General features: G+C 33.5%; 1 protein-coding gene across 3 annotated transcripts; it reads left to right on the top strand.

Annotated features, from left to right (window-relative positions):
* Positions 1-3,277: 3,277 nt before the first annotated feature.
* Positions 3,278-11,315, top strand: LOC112506766. 3 transcript variants are annotated; one of them, XR_003068487.1, is made up of 13 exons: positions 3,278-3,575; positions 4,671-5,152; positions 5,633-5,722; positions 5,802-6,041; positions 6,372-6,593; positions 7,106-7,424; positions 7,590-7,876; positions 7,959-8,077; positions 8,723-8,829; positions 8,933-9,021; positions 9,563-9,653; positions 10,226-10,324; positions 10,970-11,315. XR_003068487.1 is itself a non-coding variant. In XM_025111024.1 (12 exons), the coding sequence occupies exons 1-11, from the start codon at positions 3,425-3,427 to the stop codon at positions 9,650-9,652; spliced, it is 2,196 nt and encodes a 731-aa protein (XP_024966792.1). In that variant the 5' UTR covers positions 3,278-3,424; the 3' UTR covers position 9,653; positions 10,226-11,315. The 3 variants fall into 3 exon arrangements, 2 of the variants coding, with proteins under 2 accessions (XP_024966792.1, XP_024966791.1); XM_025111024.1 differs by having other exon boundaries at positions 10,226-11,315; XM_025111023.1 differs by lacking the exons at positions 10,226-10,324; positions 10,970-11,315 and having other exon boundaries at positions 3,279-3,575; positions 9,563-9,933.
* The last annotated feature ends 247 nt before the right edge of the window (positions 11,316-11,562 follow it).

Genomic DNA, 11,562 nt, shown 5'->3' with positions numbered 1-11,562 from the left:
GATCACTTATTCAAATTACACAATGTATTAACTAATGAGTGGTTACTATTTAATAGTTGTTTGATTGTTGGGATTATGATCACTTATTCAAATTATACAATGTATTATCATTAAATAAAATTAACCTTGATCAAATTGTTAATCTAAGTGAACAAATCACAAGCAAACATTTTTTTAAAATGTGAATATTAATATATACAATGGGTAAATTGTTAATCCGAGTGAACAAATCACAAGTAAACATTTTTGAAACGCACTGTTATTTTCGTTTCCGGTGATATGAACAATATGGAGAAAAATATCGCGAAATCACTGCTGAACATATTTCTGTAAGTAAGAATGTTCATTGTCTAGTTAATTTTTGAAAATATGTAACATACAAGTGAACTTTTGTGAACATATGTGAACATTGATCAAATATTAATGAACATAATCACATTGTTTATAAGTGTACCCATGTTCATATAGGTGGAGATGTCCATGTGTATATTAATATTCATAATGACGGAGATTCTTTTATCAATGTCAATCGATTAATGTTCATATGAATATTAATGGACAGTTACAATTTTTATGAATTTTTTTTCAATAATACCCTTGTTCGTATACGTTCAGCTTAGATGATAATGTATTATATTATTAGTTATTACAAAATTGCCATCATAAATGTCATCCATTGATTCACAAGATGAATGGTTGTGATGAGTTTACAAAGTTAACACTAAAAATTGAGTTAACAAAAGAATTTGCATATGTGTGTGTGTATATATATATATATATATATATACACACACGTAAGACCAAGAGTTTTTCGTGAGACCCGTAAGACCAATTTATGTTCATTGATCAACTTTATAAGCTAATGATCTAATTGTCTAAAGTTGCACAGTCACAATTTTGTGATTATTAAAAAGTCTCGTGACAATTTTGTGATTATAAATGTTCAGATTATAGATCTAATCCAATGGTTAAGAATTGGTTTTATGGGTCTCACGAAAAACACTTGGTCTCACATGATCCCTATATATATATATATATATATATATATATATATATATATATATATATAGGCGTGTTATGTTACAAACCGTCCGGTTAATGAAAACTATGCAAACCATTTTCGACCAATAGGAAAATTCCATTTTTTTCTTTAATTTTAATAAGTAAGAGTATGATGGTCATTTGATTGTATACTGCTTAATATTGGAAGGTAATAATTATTCTTAATTATGGAAACGTAATAATAGAAACATTAAATATAGAAGGTAGTAAATCAATTTTTCTTAATATAAATTTTTTTATCATTAATAGTTTTTATTATTTTATCAAATTATACCTATTAAAATATGAATTGTAAAAACACTACAATATGAAATCTGATTTCGTTTCATTGAAAATATATGTAGTTTGAGTAATGAAACGAATGTCATGGTCAATAGTGACCATGAACACAATTTCACTGATGAATTTAATTTATTAATATTTCAAAAGGTTTTATGCATGAAAAAGTTTCACCTACAAAAATAAAGTATTCAATTTTCAAAATGTTTCATTCTTTATATGTTTCATCGTTTATTGGGATATCTATTGTTTTAAAATTAGTTTGATTAGAAATTATTAAGAGTCTAATCCTACTTCAATAACCGTTAATGAAATAGTTTCATATATCATTCACTACTACATGTCAAATAGTCCATCTTTCATTGTAGGTGACAAGAAGTCACGTGAGTTCATAATATAAATGGTGAAACAGTTTCATTTATTCATTTAATGAAAACAAAATATTTCATTTAGTATTCAAAAGGTTTCATTAATTTTTTGTTGATTAAAGTATATTTTTATGTTTCATAATTTATTAGGATATACATAGTTTCATTGCTCCTTGCTCGGATCTATTTTTAATGTGGATGTTATTTTATTTATAATATTTAATCATAAAATGAAGATAATTTTTATCAAACATATAATTTGTATTATTCTAACATTTTTGGTTAAAATCTTTTTAATGATATATAGATATTTTAAAACAATGATTTTGTTTCATTAATATTAGGATATCCACGATCTTGTTACCTCGTTTACAAATTCATACAAATTAAAATTTGACATTTTTGCCTTTTTTTTAATTAAAAATTAAACTTTTATTTTTATTTTCTTTTTTATTTTCTAATATAAACATATTTAATCTTGACCATTAATCAAGAAAATTGATGGATAAGATTGGTTTGTAAGGTTTTCACAAATGAGGGTAGTTTGCAGTTGATCATTCCCCTCTATATATATATATATATATATATATATACTATAATGGTACTCGTGCAATGCAACGAGATACATAAAAATTTGACAAAAATATATCAATATTAATATCATATTAACTATTTAAAATTCCTATTTTTTATGTAATTTTTTAATTCAATTTTTTTATTATAATTTAATTTAGGTTCAATAACGAAGTAATTTATATTTGGTTTAATAATATAACTTTCTTATAAAGATAATAATTAATTATTTTGTTAGAACTTGATAATTATTCTAATTATATTTTAGATTTTTTATATTTTAAAATGAGATGTTTATCCTCTATTTAATTATGTTTATCTGCAGTTAGTTACATAAATTCAAATATGGAGCTTTAATAAGTTGTATTTATGCATAATTTACTTGTAATCTTGAATTTTAAGTAATATACATTAATATACAGTACTTCATGCATAAAAAATTGTTTTTAATAGTTTTTGTCAAATGCTTTATAATGTAGTATAGATATTATATATATATATATATATATATATATATATATAAGAGTTAATTACGTAGTTGACCTCTATAATTTGATGATTTTTACAAAAATAAAAAAATAGGGAAAACTTGGTTGGACGATGTTTAATGACAAGGCCAACGATGGAAGCTCGGGACGCAGCCGTATGATGCGAAAGTTTCACGAGAAACTGTTTGTATCAGATCTGATTATTGCGCAACAAAAATCTTTTGTGAGTGCACTTCATTTGAGGCTTATTATTATTAGTGGTGACATACATCATTTTTATGATTTTCATTTTTAGTTTCTAATTAATTTTTTAATCAGAAAATTAATTTTTTTGATTAAAAAACTAAAATGTTCCTTGATTCAAGGGAGAAAACAAACAGAGTTGGAGATTAGTGTTTCAAAATGGATGGGAGAGGTGAACGGCGTCGTTTAAGGAAAAGGGCGATAGTCAATGTCAACCAGGAGCGACCGCTTGAGACGACTTTCCCTTGCGCATTGGTTTTTCTTTCTCCCAACGAAACACTGTTCAAATACTCGCGCATCATTGCTTATGCTTCCCACACTAGATTCACTGGAAAGACTAACAATAATTTCCCCCCTTTTTCAATTCCTTCTCTCATAATCATCAATCAACCTTAAAATTCACCCAAATTAATGCAACAACAACACTACTCGCCGTCGCCGTCGCCGTCACTGTCACCGTCACCGCCGCCCCCGCCGCCGCCTCAGCCATCGATGACGCCTTTCAAGAAACGACTCCTTCATCGAGCCGAAGACTCCTCAAGACGTTACCTTTCTCCGTCTGGTGCTCCTTTTATCTATGTTATTAACTCCTATTTGTATTTGTGGGTTATTGTTTTTAATTCAAACCCTAACGATGAATTTTGCTTCATCGGCTTTAATTTTATTACCAATTTCGTTAATTGCGGTTCAAATAGAATATGTTGCCAGTTTTTTAAATCTAAATTAAGTATTTTATCCATTAAATGCTTGATTATGGACTTGTTTTGGAGTAGGCTGTTTGAGTTTAAGAGGTGAAAAAGGACCTGTATTTTGATTAGATTATTACTGATCCTATAAATATGTAAAGTTACGTGAAGTGAGTGAACTTTTGTTGTTGGGAAACTTTACTTTGTGCAACCTTGATTCTTAAAGAACAACCTTTTTTAATGGGTTAGTATGAGCTTTTATAACATGCGTTCTTAGTTTGGGGTTGAATCTTACTTTTTAGAAGACTGTTTGGATTGGCCAAATCAGTCTTGTTTATACAAGTAATCTGTTTGTTTCTACACAAGATTTTGAACTGGCTTGAAGTTTGGGTTCCAGAAAATGGTGATATATTTGCTAGAATGGAAGTTTCTATGAACTTCCGTAAATAGCCGATTATACCAAGAAACTTTCCTCAAATGTAAGTGTACAATACGGAAAGGCGAGGCGTAAATGGCCCTGAAAATTCATAACATGGAAAAATAATCCCATATCAAATTATGGAAGTTATGAAATGATGAAAGTCATAAAACTGTCCCTTCTGCACCGAGTCTGATTCCATACGTACACAACAATTGTGGCCATTGAGTTTATCAGGTCATAAATTGATCGACTCAACAGGTCATAATTTCATGAAACATGATCAAATTGGATAACTCCACCATTATGTTCATATACTCCAAGAATTGTTTGAGGATTCATTACCTTATTTACGTGCAAAAGAGACGAGTAAGTTGAATCTACATCTTGAACCTTACTTGCTGCAAGTTCGATATTTGGAAATAAATTTTCTACATATGGTTAACATATGAAAACATCTGTATTTACTACATGTTCATGCTGTAATATTATCTGGTCATGTTCTATAATAGATGTGCTCTTCATCTTGTAATTTTGCTGATATGTTTATCAGAGGAAAAGGAAGATGAGAAATATGCAGCGGAGAAACAAGAGAGGCTGGAGATCGAGTATAAAAATCCCTCCTATGAGGTGGAGGACGAAGGATGGACTGCACAAGGAGTTGAACAAGGCCGAGGTGATAGGTTTGGTGGAGAGTACATGATGGAACGTGATGAAGGGAAACTTGAGGATGAAGAGTTAAGTGAGGAGAATTTCTATGATGAACATGGGTTGGATCAAGATAGTTACAAGAAAGAACGGCATGATGTGGTTAGAGAACGGCAAAAAAAGAAAGAATTAGAGGTATTTGTTGGTGGATTGGACCGTGATACAACTGAAGAAGATCTTAGGGAAGTCTTTAGTCAAGTGGGCGACATTACCGAAGTGAGGCTCCTGATGAATCCAATGACCAACAAAAATAAGGGCTTTGCTTTCATACGGTTTGCTACAGTTGAGCAGGCGAGGCGTGCTCTTAATGAGCTTAAGCGTCCAATGGTATTCATCTTTTACTTATATGTTTCTTTCGATGTACTTCTTTTACACAATGTAAATTGACTTCTTTTTGGAACTATATACCCCATATGTTCCATGATAATTGTCCATATATTTATTTTAGTTTGCCCCAAAATAAGTGTCTACTTTCAAAAGTAAGTACTTACTTCCCATTTCTACCCTTACTTATGAGATGGAGAAATTCATTACTCCCTCTATTGTTAAGGGTACAATTGTCATTTAGTTTATTAAAAAAGTGGAGTAACACGTTTTTTAAACTATTCACCTTTTTCATTTTGTATATTTATCTTGGGATGGAGGAAGTAATATTTATATTCGGTAAAACTCACACACACTCTTCACCTTTGGTGAGACTTGAACCTTATACCTCCAATGAGGTTGGGATCTACCGGTAATCTGAGTGCCGTTGGGCCATTGACCCTTTGGAAAGCAATTGGCAAATGATAGATAACGCAATTTCAGATTAATGGAAAGCAATGCGGAGTGGCCCCAAGTCAAGATAGTGACACATTGTTTGTTGGTAACATTTGCAAGACATGGTCAAAAGAAATGGTATGTTTCGCTGCCTCGATATCCAATTACATTCTTCGTTTTGCTTATGGAACACGATAACCGAGCTTTAACTTTTCAGTTGAAGGAAAAACTAGTGTGGTATGGCATAGACAAGTTTGAGGAGCTGACATTGGTTGAAGATGCTAAAACTGAAGGTATGAATCGGGGATTTGCATTCTTGGATTTCCCATCTAGAGCAGATGCCTTGGAAGCTTGCCGACGCCTGCAGAAAAGGGATGTCATATTTGGCACCGATCGAACGGCCAGGGTTGCTTTTGCTGACACCTTTATTGAACCTGATGATGAGATCATGGCTCAGGTATATATTATTAAAACATTGTATTTTAGTGCTCCTATTTCAAGATCCCTTTTATTGCTATTGCTTACTCCTATATAGTGTTTCATTTTTTAACGTATCTGTTTTCCTCCCTTCCACACACTTTTCACTAGCTGGGGGTCGTCAAGGGAGCAACTGCTCTACTCTTTAGACTTTGGGGTATAGGTCAGGTCTGCATGCATCCTACCCCCATACCCCACCTCAGGGTGGGATATACTGAGCCTGTTTGGTTTTTATTTCATGATCCCTAGTTACAGTTGGTTCATACCGTTGGTTTAACATCAAACTTCCTAATATAATTTGGAAATCCAGGTGAGGACTGTATTCGTTGATGGTTTGCCTCCTTCTTGGGAGGAGGACATAATAAAGGATCATCTACGACAGTTTGGGAAAATCGAGAAGGTTGAACTCGCTCGAAATATGCCTGCTGCTAAAAGGGATGATTTCGGGTTTATAACTTTCAACACACATGAAGCTGCTGTATCTTGTGTTGATGGTATTAATGATTCAGAGCTTGTTTTCAGAAACAAGAAGGTGTTTTCCTGCTCGTCTGAGTTACATTAAGTTTTAATCTTTCACATATCTGTGTTTCTCTCTTTCTTGTATTGCTATAGTTTACTTATATCTAGCCTTTTAAATTCTAGCATATCTGTATTTCTCCCATTCACGCATTTTTCACCATCCGGGGGTCTTCACGGAAACAGCCGCTCTACTCTTTCGGGTAGAGGTCAGGTCTGCGTACATCTTAACCAGCCCAAGACCCCACACGAGGTGAGAATTGAGATGTACTGGGCTCGTTTGGTTTGATTTATCTTATTATGCAATCTTCACAAAAGGATTTCACAGTTTCCATCCAAGCAGTTTTGTAGACTTAATGGTTTGATTTATCTTATTATGCAATCTTCACAAAAGGATTTCACAGTTTCCATCCAAGCAGTTTGGTAGACTTAATATCTGATTTGAAAGCTCCTTATACAGTTTTATGTGATATTGGCATGTTTTTGTATATGAATTTATTCTTAGGAAGTCAATTTCGATTTCTATAGGTGAAAGTTCGAGCAAGGCTATCCAGACCACGTCAGAGAGGCAAATCTGCTAAATATGCACGAGGAGGTTACTCAGTGGGACCAGATGGTTATGGGAGTCACAGGGGTTCTTGGGAGGGTGGTTCGAACCGCATGGATGCTCATAGGTTCTCAGACCGTGGTAGAAGAAGCATTCGAGATCGTAGTCCATATGATGCAGGTCGTAGAAGGTCATTCGATTCTAGAGGTGACCGGGGATATGAAGTCTCTGTTTCCGATAGAACTGGTAGCAGAAGACCATATACTTCTTCAGACAGATCTTTAAAGCGCAGATCTCCAGGTATGCAGTAAAGTAATCATGTCGAATGAGAACATCTCCAACAGATTCTCAATAATTTCTCCAAAATACTTTAGAATCTTTATAATTTCGTCATTTTTTAGAATCTGTAGGAGATGCTTTGATGCTATATAAGTAAAATAATTATAACCGTATCTTGGTTTTCAGTTTATGAAAGGGACGGCTTTAAAACCGAGTACATGAGGCAAAATATGGCCATCTCTTCAACCGAGAGGCAGGTCTATAGAGATTCTTATTCTTCACGTGGAGCTGGATACGTGGAAGAGTCTTCAAGGACCGTTTCTCGTATTCCTGGCCGGGGAAGTTCTCATATTTACGATGAAGATGATGATGGTGGAAGATATGTGTATATAGAGCACCCATCAAGATACAATGATGGCGGTAGCCGGAACTTTAGTTCCACATCTGGCTTAAAGCGACCTTATTCATCAATTGTAAGTCAATTTTTTTATCTTCATTTTGTTTCTCTCAAATGATCTTTGCCAATGCCTGACAAGCTCGGCTGGTTACATCTAGGAGGAACACCATCCACGTTATACTGAATCATCCCGGAGGCAATCAAGATCGGGTTTTGATTATGCCAATAGTTCTGATTTGTTGTATAATGATAGGATATATGGAAGTGAGCCCACAAGGTATGTCACGTTTCATTACGGAAAAATTGGTTTTTAGCCAAAAATGTCAAAATGTTGTAATAAATTGTTCTATAGGACTTAAGTTTACAAGACCAAACAATTGTGCATAGGACATATTTGGGCATCCTAACAAGTTTTTAGGACACTTTTGAGATGAAACAATTGTGCATAGGACGTATTTGGGCATCCTAACAAGTTTTTACGACACTTTTGAGATGAAGTGTCTTGTTAGCTTTTTGATAGGACTCTTTTGAGAAGTGTGTTCTGAATAATCTTTTATAAGACACTTTTTCAAATAATGTCATATAAAATGACTAATAGGACGCTTTATTTCACGGTTGCTCTAAAAAACTTGTTAGGACACCCAAAAGCATCCTATCAACTTATTGTAACACATTTACATAGGACACACAATTGTTTGGTCCTATAAACTCTCTGTGTTTTTAAAATAGTCTGTTCACATATTTAGACATTTCTGGTGTCCTATAAAACTGATTTTGATTAACCTGGATATCCAACCCGCTATGCGAGCCGACTAATCCCAGGGCGTCCTATAAAACTGATTTTGTTTGTGTTTGCTGGGTATTCTGCAAGATCTTTATTGAATTTTTCTTTGAGTTAATTATTGTGAGGTCCTATTGTCAGGCTAGCGCGTGGATCCCGTTCTGGATACAATGGAAGTACTCAGAGTTCTGCAGGCCATTCTCATGGATTGTATGATAAGAATACCTCCAATGTAGGCTACAGAAGAGGTATTAAAATTGTTATAATCGTAATCTGTATTGATATGTTGATTTTGTTGCTTCTATCTTTCAACTCATACGAATCTTGGCCTCCAAATCCCAAATTTATCAGTGGAGATAAGCAATGAGCATCCGGAAGAGATGTACTCCAGATATGGTAGAGAATGTGAGTCGCGAGACTACATCCCTTCACGATCAGAAGTACGCTCCATTGTCTCTGTCCTAGTTTAATGTTTCTGTCACTACTAACAAAATTGGCTTGATAGGATGCAAAAAATGTCTAAATGCCATAATAGACTGCCTTACAGGACTTATGGTTATAGGGCCAAAATATCGTGCAAAGATGTTAGAACAAGATGCTAAGACCTATTTGATGGGACATTTTTGAAATAAAGTGTCTTATTATCTTTTTTATAGGACACTTTTCAGAAGTGTGTTATGAACACATACATTTTAAGACACCTTTTCAAATAATGTCATATAAGAAGACTAATAAGACGTTTTATTTCGAAGTTGTCCTAAAAAACTTGTTAGGACGTCTAAAAACGTCCTATCAACTTATTGTAACAAATTTACATAGGACGCACATATGTTTGGTCCTATAAATTCAAGTCTTATAAAGCAGTCTATTAGGACATTTTGACAATTTTGGTATCCTATAAAGCCAATTTTGTTGTAGTGCGTTTTGCTTCATTTCCTATTCTGCTTTCAATTATTTACATTATATCCCACTGTTTCTCAGATGCGTGCGGAGTCATATTCTCCTGTCTACTCAAATCATCGTGTGACTGATGGCTATGTGGGTGGGCGTGTTTCTGACTCATACTACTGAGGTGAGCTCTCAGTCCATCCGAAAAACAGTTGTTAGTTTTACCTCAAGTAGGTAAATAAATGACAGAAAACAGGTTACCCAATTACAGCTTTGACCAGATCAGAATAGCTTCATGTTTTACATATTGTTTGCGTGAATTAGAGGCTTAAATCAGTAGTTTCAGGTTCACTAATTCATATGCTGTATTGGGTGTTTATCGAGATGGGATGAAGGTCGCTGGTTGTAATGCTTTTAAGAGGATTTTGTCAGTTACTTCAATAAGATTCGTTATGTGTGATGAATATGTGGTGAAAGTGTTGGAAATGTGTACCGTTATATTATTGAGATTTCTAATAAGAACCGATGGGTAACAACAGTTAAAAGACTTGATGCATACTTCTGTTTTGAGATTGCAACACTTGACATACAGGATTAATGCTTCACTTTAGAGGATTTGTATCATAAAAACATTTGGAGGGTAGAGATTGGTTTGATCATAGATTCTAGATTCTGAGATTGTTTTGACACTCGTTCGACTGGTAAGATTTTGGGTTTGCAGCAACCAGTAAGATTACTCATTGGTTCGATTCCCAGAAAACAATCTTGTGGTTCTGAAGATCTATTATCGAGATGGGATCGAGCACTTCAACCTGAAGAATATAATTTTGATGAGGCTGCGACTTTGAGAAACAGGTATGCGTAGCGCAAAGCACTCAATATGGTAGATCTTTAATCATCTTGAGATGCCAGTTTCTTGATTTTATCAAGAGAAATAGATTGTTGATCATATGGGGTAACCGGATATTGACATTTTCGAATCAAGAAAATGGGGATTTATCCTGTTCTGATGCTATGGTTCTTCAACCATTGAAAGAAGAATCAGGTGCTTACTTCTTTATAATCTAGCATCCTGAAAGAATACATGGGTGGTTTTAGAAGGTCACTAAGCTAGATTTCAGTGGCATTTGGTCACAGTTAGAACCAGTTTTACATTTTCTTGATCTGGGATTTCAAGATTGCAGCTGCAAATGCATATTTTGAGTTCTATCTTCCAATTTAGTTTGAATTGACTGCAAGTTTCTTCATCCTCTCATCTGGGATATAGATTCCTGTTTCTTGTTAGAATCTTGCACTCAAGCAAGGTGGGTTCTATGATCTGTTTCAGTTGATATGAATATATGATCATTCTTGTTATATTCGGTTTGTGGGTTCTATTAGATATGATATGGAAAGAACTGAAATATGGGTAACTATAAGAAGAAATGAAGATGAAACCCGAATATAAAGAATAGAGGGAAATGATGTTAACGAATATGACCTTAATTCATGTCTGTTCAGGTTGCGTTAAAGTTTTGCAAAATGGTTTGAATCGGTCGAATCTATCTTCTTGTTAAGTGGCAAGATGGTTTGAATCGGTTGAATCTATCTTCTTGTCAAGTTGATCGTGGTAACTTGAGTAAGTTCTCGGCTTAAGCTGTTGAAGTCCGACTGTAATTTAACCTTTTTTGGTTATGAATTGTGCTTGGTTAGGGCTGTAAATAAACTAAAAGTTTGACCAACCGTTCGTGACCTATTTGGTGGGAAATATGTTTATATGATAAATGAATGAACATGAACAAGGTTTTTTGGTTTGTTTAGTGAAATGAACGAAACACGAACAAATGCTTGTTCGTTCAATTATATTTGTGAACGTTGGGTTTTGCTCGTTTGTTAACTTTTATTTATATTCATTTGTGTTCGTTTATAAAAATATATTATATAACTACTAATATGATTATTAATTTAAATAAATTAATAATAATATTGTTAATTAATTAAAAATAGATTATAGTTTTTAATAACTTTCATTTTACTTTAGATTTCAGAATCTTTCAAGTTTTAAGTAATCATGATGTCACATTACACACCAATTATGAAGTACATGGTACGAT

This window comes from Cynara cardunculus (assembly GCF_001531365.2).
Source record: "Cynara cardunculus var. scolymus isolate 2C chromosome LG 2, CcrdV1, whole genome shotgun sequence".
In the NCBI taxonomy this organism is placed as follows: Eukaryota; Viridiplantae; Streptophyta; class Magnoliopsida; order Asterales; family Asteraceae; genus Cynara; species Cynara cardunculus.
This window is presented reverse-complemented; position numbering and strand designations above follow the sequence as displayed.